This window comes from Onychostruthus taczanowskii, unplaced genomic scaffold (assembly GCF_017590055.1).
Source record: "Onychostruthus taczanowskii isolate IOZ18803 unplaced genomic scaffold, ASM1759005v1 scaffold41, whole genome shotgun sequence".
Classification (NCBI taxonomy): Eukaryota; Metazoa; Chordata; class Aves; order Passeriformes; family Passeridae; genus Onychostruthus; species Onychostruthus taczanowskii.
In genome coordinates this window covers 3,357,325-3,379,067 of record NW_024501571.1, presented here as the reverse complement: position 1 = coordinate 3,379,067, position 21,743 = coordinate 3,357,325, and the positions used below count along the sequence as shown (strand labels likewise).

At 41.4% G+C, this 21,743-nt stretch overlaps 1 protein-coding gene across 2 annotated transcripts in view; it reads right to left on the bottom strand.

Annotated features, from left to right (window-relative positions):
- The window catches only part of UPF2 (UPF2 regulator of nonsense mediated mRNA decay), a 52,013-nt gene extending 34,868 nt beyond the window's left edge, over positions 1-17,145 (bottom strand). The window contains exons 1-8 of one of the 2 annotated variants that reach the window (XM_041413361.1): positions 16,657-17,145; positions 11,501-11,880; positions 9,147-9,926; positions 5,190-5,350; positions 3,995-4,192; positions 2,603-2,752; positions 2,093-2,196; positions 1,689-1,774 (exon numbers count right to left, since the gene is read on the bottom strand). In XM_041413361.1, coding sequence (XP_041269295.1) covers positions 1,689-1,774; positions 2,093-2,196; positions 2,603-2,752; positions 3,995-4,192; positions 5,190-5,350; positions 9,147-9,926; positions 11,501-11,862 — 1,841 coding nt within the window. In that variant the 5' untranslated portion in view covers positions 11,863-11,880; positions 16,657-17,145. Of the gene's footprint in view, positions 1-1,688; positions 1,775-2,092; positions 2,197-2,602; positions 2,753-3,994; positions 4,193-5,189; positions 5,351-9,146; positions 9,927-11,500; positions 11,881-16,051; positions 16,252-16,656 lie in introns of those variants that run through there. The other variant, XM_041413362.1, reaches the window with a different exon arrangement.
- Positions 17,146-21,743: the final 4,598 nt, after the last annotated feature.

Here is a 21,743-nt window from a genome sequence, read left to right as displayed (position 1 = left end):
ATCATGCTGTTCCTGTTTGAAAGTACCTCCTTTCACTGTGCACATCTACAAGTTCACTGGCACCTAGCACAGTTTAGCAGATTATGCAAAGAGAATAAAGAATTTTCAAAAGGTTCCAAGAGTTAATAATCAATTTCAACAATCTGGAACCTACAGCACCAGGAAACAATACAGGGCAGTGGTACAAACATTACTGTATGGTCACAGACCAGCCAAAAAGCTACTTCCATTTTACAGGTGTGGAAAGTTCTCTACTATGGCACAGCTGAAGACAGAAGTCTAAGTGCTCCTGCTGATTTTCTTTGCTGTAGTTGTTCTAAGCTGTGAAAAATAAATTCTTCTCATGTTGTGTTTTGATGCATTTCATGATTACCAGCAGGCACATAAACAGAAATGTTCCTCAGCAACCTACATTTGGGCTGAAGAGGACCTTGTTACATCTAACACAAAAGATAATCAGTTGCCTGTCTCCTCTGTCATTAATTAATTAATATGTTAGGCACAATCAGGCCTCTATCAAAATCTCCAAACACTGAGGTCAAACCTGTAAGTTTTAGAAGCAAGAACACACAAGAGAATGAAAGATTATGTGCACTGCTTCACCAGAGTCAGGTTAATGCTTCAGTCAGCAGACAAACCATTGGTTTGCACACAGCAAGAGAACAGGGCTATTAGCACAGCAGATGCTTATTACAGATGGGGTGTAGACATAGGCTGAATTAGGGGTGAAAACACAGCACATGCAGTGATTAAACTTAAAGAAAACAAAGCACCAAAGTCTCTGTTTATTCAAAGCCAGTCTACACATGTGTTGAGATAGAACAGGTACTGAAGTTATGTTTTTCCCCCCAGTGTTAAAAGGTAATGGAATCAAAACTCTTAACAAGACTTCCAAGATTACCATGTTCACATTATATTAAATTCAGCATCAAAACAGCTTATCATGAGAAACAGGGCAAGGTAAAGCAAGAAAAGCAACTTCTTCATAATTTTACCTATTTAAGGCTCAAGTTTACCAGAGAACAGAAAAATATATTATTCCTCCAATGAATTCAATGTTTTTATTTGAATATTTGCAAACATTTTTGGAAGTAGGGTTCTCCCTGTAAGTGCAGGAAATCTGCTTACACAAGAGACAAGGAGAAACAGCAAGAGCTTTACAGAGGCAGATGTACACAGACAAAAGAGGCCAGGCTCAAAGTGGCTGGCCTAGAACTGGCTGTTGCAGAAGGCACAAGGCTGTTACAATGGCCATGCACATCAGAATTAACACATCACAAGAAATCCTCCTTGTAAACTACACTGTGCTCTAAGTGTCCACAGGCTCTAACACAAAGAAGTGCAAGTTGTCCTGAATGAAATAAAACCTCCCTTTTTGGTATCAGGTAGGTTTTGCTGTTATTTTCACAAAAATTAAAGTAATTTTAAAAGTAATGAAAAGAGATCTGCTGTAAACACCAAACACCAGAAAAAAAAAAAATTCCTTATTAAAAACCTTAATTTTTTTAAAATTTACCATGGTGTGGATCATTGATTCTAAATATTTCTTTGGTGCTTCAGCATAAGCCACTCTAAAAGTGCAGATCAGGAATAAACAAGTGAAATATACACTGGTTTAAAAAAATATATGCACATGTTAAATTAAATAATAAATGGGTGGATCCAGCTTGGTCCCCTTCCCTTCTTACCTTTGTCTGGGAACTATGAAAAGTGCTCGGACCAGTTTTCTTCTGTTGGCTTTTGTATTCATATTCATGCAAAAATCCATTGCTGCCTATAAAGAGCAAAGTTAATGCAATACTTCACTTTAATGCAGTGGCTTTTCAAGAAAGCAACAGAAAATAGTGTTTAAACATGGCTTTTACAAAATTATTCCTACTACATACAACTGCTTTAAAAAAAACCAAAGAAAAATCTTCAGTTTTGGCTAGACCTGGCATAGTCAGAAAACATGCCCACTGAGAGGAATACAGACTGATTAAAAATTAATTCAGCTACTGTCAGACTCCAAAGCTTGAAAACTTTATTTCTTATCTATCTGATCTAGCCTTACAGCTTTTAAGAGTGCAAAAAACTGAAACTATGACCGTACCTTGTCTATGAGGTCTCTGTTGACACAATTTGGAAGCTGCTGAAGAAAAGCATCTACTATAAGTTTTAAATGAGATCCAGTACTGGCTTCTTCATCCTCTTGCTCTAACAGAGGGAAATAAACAAGCAGCAGACACTTTTAAATTATGAAATATAATCATATACCAACACATTCCCCAAAAGGTGCATTTGTAATGTTTAGCTGTTAAGTATTCATTCCTCTTTGTAGTCACTTTTCAGAAAACTACCTTTACATTTGCTTACTTTTAAAAGCTGTGTGAAGGAATTGGTAACTTTCAATACATAAACATCTTTAAAATAATTTTCACTTTTATCTGAATGACTTGCTACAAAAACATTTATCACAATCCTAGCAGTTTCTAGCTGCTAGTTTCATAAATAAAAAATTGCCCTGAATGCACTCTACAAATCCACAAACTAAGATAACCAAGTTAAAAAAAAAAAAAAAACAAATCACAAAGAAAAAATTCTTTAAATCAATTCTTTTTACCTTGCTCATCAAGAAGTTTCTTTGTAAGATCTTCTGCCTCATCTCCACAGTCCAACTCCAGTGCATCATCATTAATATCCAGGTTCTCCAGCTCCAATTCCAGATCCTCATTCCCAGCTGCTTCTTTATTATCTTTGGCATCTTTTGAATCTATTTACAAGTCAAGTAGAAGTACCAAATAAATACTAACAAACTGTTAAATATACATAGTTATTATTAGAATACAGGAAGATTAATGCTGCTAAACTTACGTCTCTTTAGTGTCAATCTTTTACACAGATGAAGAAAAAAAAGGAAAAAGCAGAACAGGAGGAAGGTGCCAATGAAATAACATGCCATATAAAAGGTCAAATAAAGATTATTAGTTTCTTTGAACACAATATCTGAATCTGATAAAGATTCAGAAAAGAACAGTTAGTATTTTTCTTGGACCACAATACTGGTCCAATACTGAGCATTTTTCCAAGAGATTACAATCTACAGAATTTGACTGTTTTTTCAGGCCTCCTTCCAACTGCATTTGTAGACTACGCTTCATTTAAAAAAATATAAATTTCAAGGCAGATAACCTTAATAAAACTCTAAAATTTTTCAAAGCCAAGTAAGACAACTTCTAAACAGTGCACACACCCTATGGAAATACAGACTCACAAACAATTAACATGTTCAGAATCACAGACAAAATTAGTCTGAAATGGACTGTGGTGATAGCTCCAGCTCAACCTTTTGGCCAAAGTGGATGAACACTATTCACACCAGATTTCTCAGGTATTTTTCCAGTTGTTTTAAAACAGTAAGACAGAGATTCCAGTCTCCCTGGGCAAGCTGCTCCAATGTCTAAAGAGCCTTACAGGGAAATGTCAGAATTCTCCAATCATGCATCTCCTGTTACAGTGTGAGCCAGGAATGGTGACTTTTTATCCCATTGTACCTGAAGTCTGCACAGCCCTGGCTGTGAACTGAGAGCTGTGTCAGAAGAGAGGAACCACCCAGGCCCTCTAATCTAGAGAAATTTTATGCTGACAATTAATGTTCACCTACCATTAATAATTTAATAAGAAAATAACAGTGAAAAAACCCAAACACTAACATCTGCAAAAAAGGGAAAACTCTTCCCATTTCTCCCAGAAAAGTTGGTATTTACTCACACTGGTTAACCTCCAATTACTTGAAATTCACAATTCTAACAATATTAAAATGCATTTACCTTTTTTCTTCCTTAATAACCAGGGGTAATCCCTATCCCACCTAGTTCATCCCCTAAAAATTCATCCAAACTGGTGTACTGTCCTGATAACCACAATTATTTCATTAGAGACTTGTTACTTCCATCAAGTTTGTTTATCTGTTGGACAAGATATGTTGAAGAAAATACTCATCTAAGCATCTTACCTCTTGATTCATCTTTGCTGGAATCCTTGTTCTGGGAATATTTTTCATTATCTTTAAACAAAATTGCTGGCACAAAAGCCTTCAAGTCAATGAGATTCTCATAGAAGTTTCTAGCATCTTCATCTTCCCAGATACCCCCCTCCAGGTCATATTCTCCAGGCTTTCCTGGTGTGAAAATATCAATACCAGGTCCATGTTCTGCAAAAGCAGTGAAAAAATAATGAAGTTATTTACACAAATTTACAATCTTCTACAGGGAGGCACCTTTAAGAGTCCTTTTAGGAAAGTGTTAAACTATTTATTACTACATCTGTTTTCACCTGAATATTTCAATGCATACTTTAAAGTGTTTTTAACAATTCAATCTTAGTAATAGACATACCAAGAAATTATCTTAAAATCATAAATTTCATTTTGATTAAAAATATAGACACAATCAGAGGAAGTCAAATCAAGAAAAACTGAGCAGCACATTATGTGGTATTAGAAAGTTATAACAGACTTTAACAACATTAGCATTAAAAGTAATCACTTGGAGTATGATGAACTGTATGTTCTCCATTCCACTAAGTTTTAAGAATGAAGTTTAAAAAGAACAATTTAATACTTAGAGGCATTAAAAAAATAGAGCTTTCTAAAGTTCAAGATAATTTAAAGCAAAAGATATTCATCATTTCAACACCTCAATGAATCTCAAAGTTTAGACTTAAAGGCATTGAAAGCTGCACTTCTGCTCAGGAGGCCAGACAGCCACACCCAGTGACTTATCTGGCTTATCAATGTTCCTGCCCACAACATCATGACCCAAAATAGACTTCAAGCATATTTTTTATCAGTATCAGCTCTTAAAACTCTAACAGTTTTTAAATAGTAAAACCTGCATAATATTAAGTGAAGGGATCAGGTTAAAAACATTTATAATTTTCCATTTATTACTCTATCCCCAGACACAAAGAGATATTACTTAGGTTTCCATAAGTACTCAGAATATACAACAGTTATGGTTACATATTAGGCATAATTACTTTAATTTAAAAAATAAATTTATTATTCATTAGCTGATATCCTGTAGGGGAAAGGCTGAATGAAATGAAACCAGCAGAAAGAACACATTGCTAAGAGGCTTTGGTTAGTTTTTCCACCACACCCAAGCCCAGTCCAGGGTTCTGTTGACCTGCTTTAGAATCTGGCTTACCCTCAGGTGTTGGCTTCTCTTGAGGGAGGTCAGGCATGTTCTCATCCAAAAGATCAGCCAGAGACTGAGAATTTGCCAAGAGCTTCTGATACGACATTGCAAATTCCTCATACTGCTTGTGTCGATCTTCACTCAGCTCTCCTTTGGAGTGGAGAATACGTCTACAAAAACCAAACTTACAGTGAGACCACCTTTTTCCTTAAAACATATTTCAGCTATGCTGAACCATTAGGAATTTCTCTGAGCAAAGCTAACTTGCCCTCTTTGAGGGAACTGTAACAATTCTAGTTTAGACTGCAATAGCAAAGATTTAAGTGACAGTATTATTTTTCCAAACCACACTGAATTTCCTGTACAGGACAGTACAGTCACAGCAGCTCCAGCTTCCATGTGAAGAGAAAGGCCCACTTACTCTTTGCCACAATTAGGCTGTAAAAGTCCTAAAAAGACTTATATAGTAAAATAGAATACTCAACTTTATCAACAAGCTAGATAAAAGTTGATTTGCACCTGTAACAATCCATTTCCACATTGTTTAAATGATTACATGAACTATTATCACCAGGAGGGCCAAAAGATTTGCAAGCAGCCCACTGACTTTCCAACAAAACAAGTTATTTCAAGTCTATCAGTCCAAACTATGAGCAGCCATATTTGTTTCTTCAGCTGCTCTTTATTTTCTTTTACAAAATTATTCATACCTGTTTCAAATAATAATTTTTAACATTGAAGTCTGTTGTCAAAAGTAACTTGCACTTGAAAGAACCTACAAGCTCTTTCTTACAAGTGCTGGAACCACTGACCAGGTACCCTGCACTGAGATGAAAGCATCAGAAGTCTGAAAAAAGGTGCCAATGCCACAATTCCCAAAGCAGGTTGTATCACCTGTAGGATTCCATTACCATTAGGCTTTTATTATGCAATAGGCAAACAGCCACAGTCTTGCCAAAGCATTTTGTGGCATAAGAATTCTGAAATACTTAAGACAATGTTAAGTTGAGGGATATCAGTCTTCTTGTTCCAGGTCAATTGTAAAACAAAAGTCTTTTTGCACACATTCACAGGGTGAGCAACAAAATCCCTTATCCCTGCTCAGAACCAAAACTGGACACAGGCATCTGGCAAGAGAGCAAGAAGCATTAATGCTGGCAAAAGTTCTGTTTTCTCTGACAAAACACACTTATTTAACATGTATTGCCTGCTCCTGCAAAGTACAGCAAAGAAAAATTAACAAATTAAATAACCACTGAGTATTTGTGTAGTGCAGTAGTTCAGTTTGGATTCAGGAAACACATTAAGTGTCAATTCATAGCCTTTCCATGGAGACCACTGTCCATTGCATGCATATTTTAAACCAGCAGCTTTAAACACGAGCATTGAAGCTCTCTGCTATTATTGAAAAACAAAAAAAGCAAAGTGCTGTAACAACAGTACAAGACTTTCAGTTCTCAATTTCAGTTTCAAGAAGACAAGTGTTAAATTCAAAGCAGCTAAAGCAAACGAAGCAAACTTTAAAAAGCACAGTTCACCTCTGAATACAAGTACAGCACACAGTACTTGTCTTACTTCATGGCTCTTCAAACACAAGGCAAGCTCAGCACATCTTAAAAACATCCTTAATATAGACAAAAGAAGTTTCTTCCACAGCTAACACTTATTTTTGAAAACTCTCTTCAGAATATGAGAATCAAGGTGTTTCCTTGCAATGACACAGCCTGACAAGTTTTGTTGTGCCCTCAGCTGTGCAACCAAATGACCACCAAGTTCTATGTTGTATTAAAGTCAAAGAGTAACTCAAGGTACTTTTCCTAACCATCCATTTAACCAGCAGTGCCTGAGTCTGCTTTAATTTTACCTGAATTACTCCACAGGTAACACAGCACTAAAGCATGGTTAATTTAGCACAGTAATCTTCAATTAATTCGGCCAAATTGTACAGCTTAAATTATTTCACGGTCATTCTCCTGACAGAGATAAATTGATGAATTATTCACCTGACAAAATATCATAATCTTAACATGTGACACAGTTGATGCACTAAAGGGAACAGTTCACTCCCTATTCACTTCATTGATTGTGGAGTAACACTGTGAATAAAAACTACAGCAAAATGAATCAGATTTTCAACACACAGAGAACTGTTTTATCCAACAGGATTATTGGGATTAAAAAACCCCAAAAAACTAACCAACCCAACCGAACAAAAACACCCCAAAAAAACTACCACCCATAAAAAAAAGAAATAAATTCAAAAGCAAGTAAGGGATCAACTGCACAATCACCTTCCCAAAATCCACAGTACAGGAAGACTTCTGTAATATTCATAGACTTTTTACTTGGCTAATCTCTGTCTTGCCCTCCTCAAGCCTTGCACTTTGCTGCAAGCAAATGCCACAAATCTGTTATAGATGTTGTAAACAAATAAAATGTGGCAGGAAAGATTTTGATGTCTTATTTAACAAAACTTATCCCTCAACTTTCATTAAGGAGTTAAAAGAGACACTTTAAAGTTCAGAGAGAGAAATAACAAGAGTTCTCTTAATCCAGTGATAAATGATAGCTCCTCACATTCCTTCCCCAAAACAAAGCCTTGCAGCCAAGTTGACAGGGAGGGATAATTCAATGACAAGGTGCTCAAAGAGGTCCCTCACCTGCCCTTGTCTGATCTACTCAAAGCAGGCTCAGTGATGAGGTCAGACCAGGCTGCTCAGGCCCTGTCCACACATTTTTATGCAGTTGTACAAGTAAATATTAAAGTATGTTTCTTTCTCCCAGATCACTTACATTCTTTCTGCTTCTTGCTTTCTTAACATATACCTCTCAGAAACTTTTTCACTCTATTTTCTGTCATAAAGACTTTGTAACACCCACTCATTGAAACACCAGCCAGAACCAATATGCCCAGAACTAATGATAATTGTACAAGTATAAAGGTTCATATTCATTCACTTTGAAAAAATTACACCTTAGTCAGTAATGTACTATGGATTAGTAAGGTACTTGTAGAAATAACAGTAGCTCAAGAGTCAGTTTATGATCCTGTGAAATTCAACACTTGGCTGAGACCAGATAGGACTGCAGCACAAAACCCATCAGCACAAAGCACTCTTGCTTTGGAAACATAAAAATTTAATGCATTCCAAGCATACATTTGGTTCTGGATGGATGTCCAGCCTTTTAGCTGAAATATGTGTCTATAAACAGTAACATGTTCACTTCTATCTGACTGGAATGCTTCCAGAAGAAATTAAGAATGATTGTTTTAAGAATAGCATTTGGATTTAGGCTGGCTCCAATAATGAGAATTCAGGATGCTTTAAAGCAAACAGTTATTAAACAATATGAACATGGCAGAAATAAAATCATTCAGAGCTCAAAGCCTGCATATTCATACCCTGCAATATTAGTACTACATATAAGTATTTAGGAGGACTTTTATCAAATTGTCTATGCCCTCAAAACATTTTAATACATTTATTTAATATATATTTGTCCACCTTGGAGTGTAACAGATACCTTCTTAATTTAACCTATTTTTTTCCTTCACCCTGGTACAGTAAAAAAAGTAAACAAGCCAAAGCAATTGTGGCATATGCTTCGTTTGATACATGTGGGTGGAAAGGGAGAAATCAGATTGTGCCAACTGGAAAAGGACAGTACCAGCTGGGAAAGCAGCATTGCTCTCATGCTGATAAGGAAACAGCACCAAACAGAGGAAAGAGAATTACAGCTAAAGGTCAACCTCCCTTTCCTTTAAAAGATATTCAAAGAGTCGGTTTTGTCTCTGCTTTTTAAGTATTCAGAACAAATTTAGAACTTTTTTTAGAAACACTGCAAAACACACTTATCTTCTACACACTGCTAAAAGACTTTGTTCATCAATACTGCAACAAATCTAGGCATTTCATAAATAAACTAATTTTTATTCATAAGTAAAAAGCAACATTCAATTGTCACCTGTTTTGTCTTTCAATATTTTGTAGCTCCCTGTGGTCCCTTTTCAGGTGTTTGGTCAAAGATGTAAAGTATTCCTTCAACAAATTCTGGAAGGGCTGTTGTTTCTCTGGGCTAATTATCTCACTAGGAGGAAAGCTCAAGTTAAACTTCTCTGCAACAGTTTTTACCTTCCTTGGTACCAAACCAGCAATGTCATCTCCACAGTGCCGACAAAAGCTGATAACCACAGAAACGTGAGTGTGGGATTCTCGATCAGCGTTAATAATATTTTTAAGCTGCTCATAGATTAAAGACAAACCTTCCTTGTCAGTGAAAATCCCAACTATTGTCAATTCTGCAATGAAACGCAAATCAGTTCTTAACTTGGTAATGTTGGGAGTCTTCTCTTCTTTCCTTGCTTCAAAATGTTTTTTCCAAGCCTGAAGTAACGAAGGAGCAAAATCAGCGTATCGCTGGTGAAAGAGGGAACACAAGTGCACAGCGCAGTTCACGTCTGATATTTTCAGTTTGGCCTCCACAATAGAAGCTACTGCTTCTGCAATGTATTTGCTTAAATTCAGGCTATTAAAGTCATGGGACAACGAGTCCCTTTGTTGCTCTGTAATGGTTTTTAGCTTCTTAACAAAAGCAGTGTTCTTCTTCAGACTGGAGTCCAGCCTGCTGAAGAAGTTTTCCTCCGGACGACTCTCCGGTGCGTTCTGGTTTTTGCTGCGGAGCTCTTTCCTTGCCTGATGGCGCTCCCAAGCCTCCTGATGGAGCTGATGTGCTTCCTCCTTCTCCCTGTGTGACAAAAATCAGTCATTTTTGTTATGGACACTTGATCTCAAAGTATCACTTCAAAGGAAAAAGGTCACAGTTGGAAAAGCTTCAGGAGTTCTAACACAATTTCATCTTACTCTCTTCTTTAATATCTACTAAGCTAATCCTAGAAAGCTGAAGCATCAGCTTCAGAAACTCTGTTTCATTTTTGTGTTGCAAAGGGCAACTACTACTTGTTACAAAACAAAATTTCTCAAACATTTCTATGCAGAACATATTAATCCCAACAGACTTCAAAAATATTAACACGAAACTCCATTTACTACAGATTAAGTTCTCACAGAAGAGGAAACAGCCTTTCAAAGGTTACTGCATTACACATTTAAGGAGAATCTTTTATTGCCAGAATACTAAAATTACACAGAAAATTTGGAATAGATGAAATACATCTGTACCAGATATAATTTGGCTATGACATGCCCTCAGTCTTAAAAGTGAAATATTTCAGACCTATAAAGATGCCACCTTCAACACTGTACTATGGTTGGATAACATAATAAGGAACGTGGTCTTGGTAACATCACATATTAAACTGCCAGGTTACATTCTGAGTTTGCCATCCAGTTATCAGTTGTCTGTGACTGATTAAAAGTCATTTCTCAGATCAGATTTGCTCCTGTTATGTATGATCTGTAGACCTGTTAAGTCTGTATTCCCAATTTTTGGACAATAACACTTCACCTTAAGTGCATCTGTGCTTCTTTATTGTTCAGGTTTGGGCTGGGACAGAATTAATTTTCTTCAGAGTATCCTGTATGGGGCTGTGCTTTGGATTTGTGCTGGAATCAGTGCTGATAACACAGGGGTGTTTTCACTATTGCTGGGATGGGCTTACACATGGTCAAGGCCTTTTCTGCTCCACACCCCACCCCACCAAGGAGGAGTCTGGGGTGCACAAGGAGATGGGAGGGGAAACAGCCAGGACAGCTGACCCCAGGGATATCCCAGTTCATATGACATCATGGCCAACACATAAATCTGGGGGAAAAAGGAAGGGGAGAGATGATAGGAGTGATGGTGTTTGTTTTCCCAAGTCACTGTTAACATTTGATGGAGCCCTGCCATCCTGGGGATTGCTGGGAAGTGGGGAATGAATTCCTTGTTCTGGTATGCTTGCCTGCACAGCTTCTGCTTTACCCATTGAACTGTCTTTATGTCAACCCATGAGATTTCTCACTCTTACTCTTCTAATTCTCCTCCCCATCCTGTTGAGGGGAGGGAGTGGCTGTGTGGGGCTGATGCCAGCTGGGGTTAAATCACAACATTTGCTCAAGCACAATTGTGCTCTCCATGGTCATCACATGCAGAACACTATCAAACCCCCACAACAGAGACCAAAGTAACAGAGGTTACAAGTGAAAACTCAAAACCTCTTAGAAGTCATAAAGCACAATCAGACAGGTATGTAAAATTTATAACACTACATGCCACTTATTAAAAGTAACTCCAACACTTCATCTTTTATAACTCTGACCATAATCCTGATAACAGAACTCCAGCATTTGGCCCAACTAAACCTTTAAAAGATAACTTACTTCAGTTGAGCAGCTTCTTCTTCTTGTTTCTTTTTCTCTTCCTCCTCTTGTTTCTTTTTCTCCTCTTCTTCAAGTTTCTTTTTTTCTTCTTCTTCTTTCTTCTTTTGCTCCTCTTCTGCCTTTACTTTATCCTCCTCTTTTTTCTTCCGCTCCTTGTCTTCCTTCTTTCTTTTATCCTCTTCCATTTTTTTCTTTTTATCTTCAGGAACCTTTAAAGTCTCTCTCTTCACACCAACCTTCACATCTTCTTTCGGCTTCTCCCTGGTGCTCACTGGTCGCCTTTCACTAAATTCTTTTTCTTTATTATTTAACTGAGATTCTTTTTCTTCCATATTTGCTGGCTTTTTGCGCTCAGCTGGCATTGTGTTACCCAGGCAGACCTGCAGAACCACAGGAAAACAAGTACTTTTAAATTGCTGTTGGTATTTTAGTCATTTTTCACAGCCCACCCATATTCACTTAACTCACAAATGCGTGACTCATCAGAATAATAGTTTATGTTTTCTTGAACTAAGGAATGGACCCGACAAGTAAAAACTAATCATTTTGTAAGCATGTTGTTCTGCAAAGTTGTCTTCAGCACAAACTGTGAAATAAAAACACCTTGAAGTTTCTACAACCCAAGGAATTTAAGATCTTGAACATAAACAAGTCCATCTGAAAGAAAAATAATTCAAGACTGATGAAAACAAAGTACCTCAAACTTAAGAAAAGTACATGCTTGAAACATCAGCGTGCATCCTCACCTCACCGACCTTTCCACACATCTCCCAAGAACATTCCCCCTTCCACTACTTAGGATCATGGGATAATGCAGGTTAGATGGGACATTAAGTAATTCATCCTCCTGCTCAAAGCAGGGCCAGTAATGAGTTCAGACAAGACTGCCCCAGCCCTGAGAAGCGTCAAGGAAAGAAACTGCACAACTCCTCTGGCCAACCTGCTCCAATGCTGGATTATCCTCACTGTGAAAAGGCATCAGCTTGCTTCTTTCTTTCCTCACCCCTCCCCAGATGTCCCCAGAATCTCCAGCACTCAGCACAAGTAGCAGCTGAAGAGCGAGCAGTGCTGACTAAGCTGGATGCACAAACCTCCCTGCCAGCAGAGCAAACGGAAATAATATCAGAAAGGCTGCAATTACCAAGATTTATCAAAGGCTACAATTTCTCTCTACTTCTACTCAACCAACATTTTTGTAAGAGCTTTAGCGTCTTTAGGGTTTCCAGCCCTCCAAGCTTTGGTTTCATTTGGCTAAGGGCACAAAAGGTAACATATATTGAACACAAAAGGGTAAAATCACAGGACAATTTTGATTAGGAGGAAACTGTGATGAGCACCTAGTTCAGGTCCCTGCTCCAAGCAGATCAGAGGCTTGGCTAAGGCTTTAGTATCTCCAGGAACAGAGAAGCAGTGGGTCTCTCTGGGCACACAGAGAAAAGGTTCTCCCTGATACCAGCCTGGAAATTGCCATGCCCCATACTGTGTTTGCTTCTTTTCATCCTATCCCTGCAGAGCTTGGGGGAGAAACCAGCTTCATCCTCACTATGCTCTCCCATTAGCTTGTTTTAACACAGTAATAAGATTTCCTCCTCTCTTTTTACAGATCAAGAACCCAGTTCTCTCTGTTTCTCTCTAGATATCATGTTCTCCAGCCTCCCTGTGATCTTGGTGATCTTCCAACAGACTTATTTCAGTGTGTCAATGCCTTTGTTGGGAACAGAGAACCCACACCTGGATGTGGTAAGTACTGAGCAGAGGGGGAAGACTCACCTTCAGCCTTACAGTTGACCCCTGGTACTACAGCCCAGAATGCAGGGGCATTCTGCTGACTCATGGCAGGGTCAGGTGGGCCAGGCAGGACCACAAGAGGCAATTACAACCACCTAGGCTTTTACTTCAGGCTAAATTAATTTCTTAACACCAAAAATAATTTTCACACACGTACATGCTTAAATACCTGCATAGGTGGGATGACAGGACACCATTGCATGTGATGCCTTTTGAAGAGCCATCACTTTGTTTTCATTAGTAACACCAGTTTGATTCCCAATAGCCACCCCTACTTTGGCCTTTCTAACATTTTACTTTGGATTATGGAAACATCCTAGATTTACCAATTCCCTGCATCTACTCAGAGTGGATAATGAGACACCTGCATTCCAATCTAATGTAGAGTGCTCCTGGTATTAATTTTAACTATTCTGAAATATGTTTATAAATAAAAGTTCACAATAAAGAAGACATGTTTCTTAAGAAGCATTGCACATTCCCTCTGCCATCTCCCAAACAATAAAATGACATTTATATCCTGTCTATCCCACCCAGATGAAACTGTATTACAATATACAAGGCGCTCATCCAGAGCTTCTGAAGAAAAAATGGTCTGCAAAAATTGACAGTATCAGTGTTCACACCTGGGCAGTGACAACTTACCAATGGGGAACTTACTCATGACTTGGCCTCTGCAGCAACTGGCAACAGCACCAACGGGGAAATGTCTCTGACACTGACTTATGGGAATCAAATCAGCATTGCTTAAACCAGCAGCAGCACATTTGGCTCCCTAATGCATGTCTACAACTATAAAATTTCAAATCTCAAGATCTCAGGAAGTACTTGAATTCCAAAAACTCTGATCTTAAAACAGTATTATTATGAAATCAGTACTTAACCAAAGAGGGAAGGGGTTGCCTATGTTTAAAGAAATGCTGGAACAGCATGTCACAATTCCAATACTCTGAACAAAATATCCAGCTATACAAGTAACTTTTAACAACAAGGTCATTTATCCTCTTTCTAAATTTAGGAACTCAGAATTCTGTTTTAAAGATGTATCTGATGCTTCCTCTTATAAAAGCAAACCTGATAAGATGAGATAAAAAGAGATGGAGCATAATTGGGCACGTTATGATTTTGACCACAAGGCAGTATTATCCACTTTTTCCCAGTGAACACTGGAATCCAAAAAAAACCCCAAAAATCTCGTTTTACAGTAGGATTCTGTTCTGTATCCCAGAACAGGTGTGTTGCAATACTTCTCACTACCTACGACGCGTACAGCTCCTTATCTCCCAAACCTTTCTGACGGCTCTGCCAGCTCGTTAGCGCCGACACCAAACGGCCGAGGGCAGCGGGAGGCGGCGCTGCCGCTGCCCCCGAGCTCCAGCCGGCTGATCCAGCGCGGGGCCCCAGCCGGGCTGATCCAGCGCGGGGCCCCAGCCGGGCTGATCCAGCGCGGGGCCCCAGCCAGGCGGAGCTCCCAGCCGGCACGGAGCCCCCGACACGGGCAGATGGAGCTGTCCCACAAGCAACTTTCCCAAAAGCTGTGGGAAGCAGGGATAAACGGACACAGCTGCCTCACCTGGGCCTCATTTCCATAGGAAACAAGGCTGAAGATGGCATGGAAACATTAAGAGAAACTTTATTCTATTTAATATCTCACATTTACATTAATGTACTGATGAAAAGGCATAACAGTGACGTGAACTCCACAGGCCAACAGACAGGACAAAGCAGCACTCACACCAGAAAATTAGGAAGGACAGAGAAAACAGAGAGAAGACAAACATCCCTGTGCCTCTGGACTCCTGGCAGCCCATTTCTACACTTACATGCTTTAACACTCCTTCTTCTCAGTTTCAGCACCTACAGACAACATGTTTTTAGAGGGAACTATTTTCCTTAATTTTTCAATATCTGATGTACAGTGACTCATTCGCAGTTAAGTAAATTTTTATTGTCTTTTTATTGTAAAGTTTCTACTTTTTTAACAATAATCTTGGAATTTGAAAGAATGGGACTGGGTTCATGATACTCTGAGCTCAGAGACTTAAGAAATAGTTTTGAAATACAGAAGTAGTTTTTAAGAAAAACCATCTATGTTATTTACTCTTGAGGAAAGCAGAGAGTAATATGAGGTACTCAGCATCATGAATCTACTCACAATTCAGAATAAGAGAATAAATAGCAACACCTTGGCCATCAAAGCAATACTCTCAAGTCAATTAAAACAGTCTACTCTCAAAGCCTGAAGTAATATGATCCAGAATCCCTATCCTTGCAAACACAAGTATGAGAGAAGGAAATACAGTTCTATTAAACTAAACATAACAAAAATTTTCACTACAAATTAATGGATTACATAAATAGTCCTTTCTGCAGTTAATCTATTACAAAAGAGATAAAGGAGATAAAGAATGTAGGCAGGATGTCCCACCTCTGACTGGCTGAAAAATCTCAAAGAGCAACAAACTTCTCCATCACTAGTTATCACACCATTAGAAGGTTGTAGATTAAAAACTGAAATTCAATTAATGCAAGGGAAGGTGCATAAGAAAAACACCCAGGTCAGTGAGGAGAAAATAAACTTACAGGTTTTGGAAAATATAACACAGCACACAGGAAAAAAAACCTGTAGTGCAGAGAGAGAAGAGTCCCACACACAGCTGGCAGGCAAGGTTCACAGAATCACAGAATATCCTGACTTGGAAAGGACCCACAAGGATCATCAAATTCCAACCACTGCCACTGCACAGGAGTCACACCATGTACCTGAGAACATTTTCCAAACACTTCTGGAGTTCTGACAGGCTCGGTGCTGTGGCCACTGCCCTGGGGAGCCTGTTCCAGTGCCCAGCCACCCTCTGGGTGAAGAACCTTTCCCTGATATCCCACCTAAACCTCCCCTGACACAACTTCAGGCCACCGACACATCTTCTGGCCGGCCTGCCGAACAGCCGGGCACTTTTACTTTCGCTTCTATACCTCTCGGAGAGAATGTTTTGCTGCCAAACTTGCAGGAACGCGCTTTCCACCGTGAAACAGAGGCCTAGAGACAAGGCACTAAGTACAAAAAGACTCCTTGGCTGCCACCCCAACCCCGGCTCTCAGCTCTCCCGCAGCCCGGGCCCTTTCCCGGATGGGACCAGCAGCTCGGGAACAGCCGCTTCCGGCGCTCTCCCGGCCTCCCTCTCCCAGAGCTCTCAGGCACCGCCACCCGAGCCTCCCCTACTCCGAGCCCCACGGCCCCTCCGCCTCCGGAACCCCCCTCCCCGTGCCTCCCCGCCAGGCCCTGTGCCCTCCTCCCCCCGTCCCCGAGACCCCTTCCTCACACACGCCCCGGCACCGCCCTCCCGTCCCGTCGGTGCTCGCGGTACCTGTGCCCGGTGCCGACATGGGCCCGCCCGGCGCCGCCGCCGCCGCCGCCTCCTCCTCCTCCGCCCCTCCGAGGCCCCCGAGCGCTTCTCCCCTCACGGCGACCGGGCCGCCGCCGCGCTGCCTGACCCACGGCGCTGCCCCGACCGAGCCCGCCGCGCCCGCCCCGCCACGCCCGGGCGCGAAGGGAGGAGCGGCGCCGCTTCACGGCGGCAGAGCCGCGGCTGCGGGCGGCGCGGAGCGGCGCTTCCCGAGGGGCGGGGGTTAGGCAGCGCGGAGGGCAGCCCCGCGCGGGGTCCTGGCGGCGGACGGGTTACCGGGAGCGCGGAGGCGGAACGGGGAAGAGGAACGGGAACGAGAGTGGGAATGGAAGAGGAAAAGTGTTCGGCCCCGCGTCCCTCGCGGCGGCGGGGAAGGGGGAAATAGCTTCCGAATGTCACTTCCTTGGTGGCCTCAGCGCACGACTCGGCTTATGGGGCGGCGTGACGTCACTGCGGTGACGTGTCTGTGCCCGCCGGGCGTCACGGCAGCCGTCGTGCCGCGGGTGGGGCCCTCCGGTGTCACCGTGATAAAACATCGGGGCGACAGCGTCTGAACACCAAATTACTGCCTCGGGGTGGTTTCACGGTCCATCGCTGTGCCCAGTTCCGGGCTCCTCAGCACAAGGGAGACGAGGAGCTGCTGCTGAGGGTCCAGCGGAGCTTCTCTCCCGTGAGGAGACTGCGGGAGCTGGGCCTGGGCAGCCTGGAGAAGACTGAGAGGGCATTTCATGAATGCCAGTAAATGTCTCCAAGGCAGGTGCCAAGAGGTGCTTTGCTTGTGGCAGTGGTGCTGAGTGACAGAGCAATGGCCATGAAATATAACATAACAAAGAGATTTCACCTCCAGTGAGGAAGAACTTTACATTGAGGATTGCAATGGGACTGGCTGCTCTCAGAGGCTCCCTCTGGAGACATTCACGACCCACCTGGATGTGTTCCCGTGTCACCTGCTCCAGGTGACCCTGCCTTGGCAGGGGGGTTGGACTGGATGATCTCCAGAGGTCCCTTCCAAACCCATCCATTCTGACATTCTGTGATTCTGTCATTATTTCCTAGTCTAAATTTGGTCTCTCTGCCCTCTAGTCCAGTCACTGTCCCCACCTGCACATCTGAGGATATTTTACAGTGGTGAATTTGGTGAAACTCCCAGATTTTTTGGAAAGGCTCTCTGCCTGCAGTTCTGGGCACAGCATCACCTCTTGGGCAACTCTGGAGCTGCCTAAGCTGGAAAAAGCTGGCACAGCCCAGAGCTGCAGAGTGAGAATCTGGTGTTTATTTTACATTTTGAATCCAGGTTCTGACAGAAGTTTTTAGGTTGGGAAAGCCTTTACACTCTGGGCTTAGAACAAGCCTTCAGCAATATTGGACTTTGACAGCAGGCACAGGCCTGGGTGTACATAATGAGGTTATTCAGCTGCTAAAGTTGCTTTTTATTCAGAGGCAAGAGTCAGCCCCAACAGAAGACACTGTTTACTGATGCAGAGCTTTAGGTGTGTTCTGCCAGCTGGTACAGGACTAGACAGGCTTTTTTTTTTTTTTTCTTTTTCCAGGGAAGAGCTCTCCTCCCTGCTGTTTAACTTCATTGCTCATTCTGCAGACATATCTAAAAATCTCTTTCTGGACAAGGTTGAAAGGATGGAGTTGTGCTTGTTATTGACACAGATCATGCACATGTTCCTGCTCACAAAAATCTCATTTGCTTGCCAAAATATCTTAAACTACCAAGCTGATTAAACTGATTCACTGGAGTGGAGAAGATCCATGGCAGAACATAGTAAAAAGGAGGAGAGAAAATCCACGTTAGTGTTGGCACTTTATTTTCCAGAGGCACCAATCTTTTGGCCTGTCAGTGGGTGCCTTTGGATTACTCTTTTTAGGGGGAATTGGGTTATACTTGGGTTGAGTATCAGTGGCATTACATCAAGAGATGTTGGCTTATTTTCTTCTGAAGCACGATGTTGCTGTCCTTTCCAACATGAACAAAAAGCACAATCACTACAGTTTTGAAAGGAAAGCAAAATCTCCTTTTGTGCTTATACCACACTCCCACATCTACAATTTTGTTGGAGCTCTCTCTTGTAAAGGCCATGCAAGCAAACTTCAGAAAACTTTTCCTTCTAAAGTTTCATTTGTGCACATACTAATCCAGCTTTTGTACTGATTTACCAAAACCAAAACCAGGTAGCTGTTGTTTCCTGAATCTCAGACATAAAGCATGTATTTTTTTTTTTAATTCCTGAAGCTCTTCTTTCCAAACTTTTTATATATTTCCTCAATTCCTGGCACCAAACATGCACACAGTATTTAAATTGTGCCAAATACTGGCCTAATGTAGAATCTGTAGGTGTCCTCTATATTTCCTTGCAGCCAAATCCAGCAAATTATCTTCTTTTCCAAGTGAGTGGATATTCACATAATTTTTTTAGACCCACCTGCTTTTTTGTCATGATTTTTGGAGATTATTTATAGCCACTGTTTCCTGGAAAGGAGCTACATTTTAGTGCACATACTCTTTGAATATGTGCAAGCTTTCACCTCATCCTGTTAAAATAAGTTGTGTTTGCTTATCTACATCTTGACTCTCAAATTCAAGGTAACCTCACCACTCACCTCCAGCTGACAAACTTCATCAGCACTCAAGGTGTGGGCAGCTTTTCTGGGTTGATTTAACTACTAAAGTAGCAAGGGGGATAATTCCTTTAGAAATATTCCCAGTGCTGCTGATTTTCTATGCTTCCAGGTAGTCAGACACTTACTATTGAGTATGTACAGCCTTGGTTTTGGGCATTTCTAGTATTTTTAGTGAGAGCATTGTGTACAGAATGAACCTCACACAGGAGCCTTCTCTAGGACAGGTTTTGTGCCAGAAGAGCCAGGCTGGGAGAGTCACTTTGCCTACGCCCTCAGCAGTGGTGTTTCTGCTGGCACAGGTATCACCTTCTCACATTTAGACATGAATCAAAGTCAACAAAACCTTTCCTTGACCTAGATACAGCCACAGCAATGCTTTTGTCACATGTAATCACGTCCTACACAAGATGATTATGTTGGCAAATCTGTAAAGTGCTTTAAATCTTTATTAACTGGATTTTGATTCACATAAAAACCCTAACAAGTTGACTTGATGAGATATATATTTCATAAACACCTGCTTAGACTTTATTAAACTTCTATTAAGTGAACTTATATATACAAATATTCACCTAGTTCTCTGAGATCCACATTGTGTGTCTGAAACATCTCGTTGGAGAAGCTGGAAAATTTTTAATGTTCAAACCTATTCCTATCCGTGCTAATTGGGAAATATTCAACTAACTGCCTATATGATTCAAAGCAAAACCACAGTGATATCTGCTGTTTGACTGGTATTTGCTTAAGAACTGTGGAAAAGTATTTCATCACCCTGCAATCTGCCTGCAACATTTGTCTTTTTCCCCAAGCACAGAATGGAAATGTTTAACTACATTAACATTTTCTCCATCTCCACTGTCAGCTTCAAAAAAAATCACATAATCTTGCAGCATTATTTTTAAGGTTTCTTCATTCTAATTGAAAAAAATATGAATATTCACAGCAACATTTCTACTACAGTTCACTGTATGGACCACATGTCCACTGTCCTTCTGTCACTGCCCTCTTTGCAGCATTAAAGGTTATTTATTGTTATATTTTTCTCCCACATTGGGTTTTATAAATATGCATAAACCCAACCATGCAGGCCTTAAGGAACACAAGTGGCCCCTGTGCAAGGACTGTGAATATCATAAAATCCCAGACCAACTGGGGTGTCAGAACTGATTCAGTTCTGAAATCCAGTCCCACCTGTTCCAAAGGCAAATACCATGGTTTGATTTGGACAAAAAATGCTCTTGATTTCCTCATTGTGATGGATACAGGAACACAGCCAAGCCTACGGACAGGGAACTTGCCAGTACCCCAGACCTGCATTCACACAAAGTTTACAGAATCACAGAAAAGTTGAGATTGGAAGGGACATTTAAAGAATATCTTGTGCAACGCCCTGCCACAGGTAGGGACACCTTCCACTATTCCAGAGATGATCAGAGCTCCATCCAATGTGTCCTTGGACACATCCCCAGGTGGGGCATCCACAGCTTTCCTGCACAGCCTGTTCTGGTACCTTAGCCTGCTCACAGCAAAGAACATCCTCCTAATACTCAGTCTAAACCTACACTCTTGGTTTGAAGCCATTCCTCCTTGTCCTGTCACTACATGCTCTTGTAAAAAATCCGTCTCCATCTTTTCTTGCAGACTCTTTTCAGGTACAAGAAGGCTGCAATTAAGTCACCTGGAAGCCTTCTCTTCTGCAGGCTGAACAATCCCAACTCCCTCAGCCTTTCCTCACAGGAATGGTGCTCCACCTCTCTAATCATCTTGGTGGCCTCCTCTGGATTCTCTCCAGCAGAGCCATGTCCCTCGTGTGCTGAGGATCCCAGAGCTGGATGCAGCACTGCAGGCGGGGTCTCACCAGTGTAGGGTTGGAAGGGACCTCTGGAGATTATCCAGCCCAACCCCGCTGCCAAGGCAGGGTCACCTGGAGCAGATGATGCAGGAACACATCCTGGTGGGTTCTGAATGTCTCCACAGAGGGACATTCCACAACATCCCTGAGCAGCCTGTCCCAGTGCTCTGCCACTCCCAACAAAAAGTTCTTCCTAGTGTTGAGGTGGAACTTCTTGGGTTTTATTTTATGGCCATTGCTCCTAGTCCTGTTGCTGGGCACTACTGCAAAGAGTCTGGCACCAACTTCTTGGCACCCACCTTTGAGACATTTATATGCATTTATGAAATCTTCTCCCAGTCTTCTCCAGGCTGCCCAGGCCCAGCTCCCGCAGTCTCCTCACAGGAGAGATGCTCCAGAGGCCTCCTCATCTCTGCGGCTCCGCTGGACCCTCAGCAGCAGCTCCTCGTCTCCTTTGTGCGGGGGAGCTCAGAACGGGGCACAGCACTCCAGATTGTCTCGCTGGAGCCCAGAACATCACGCTCCTCCTCGTTCCGTTCGGCGCGGCAGGAGCCCCTGAGGGGCC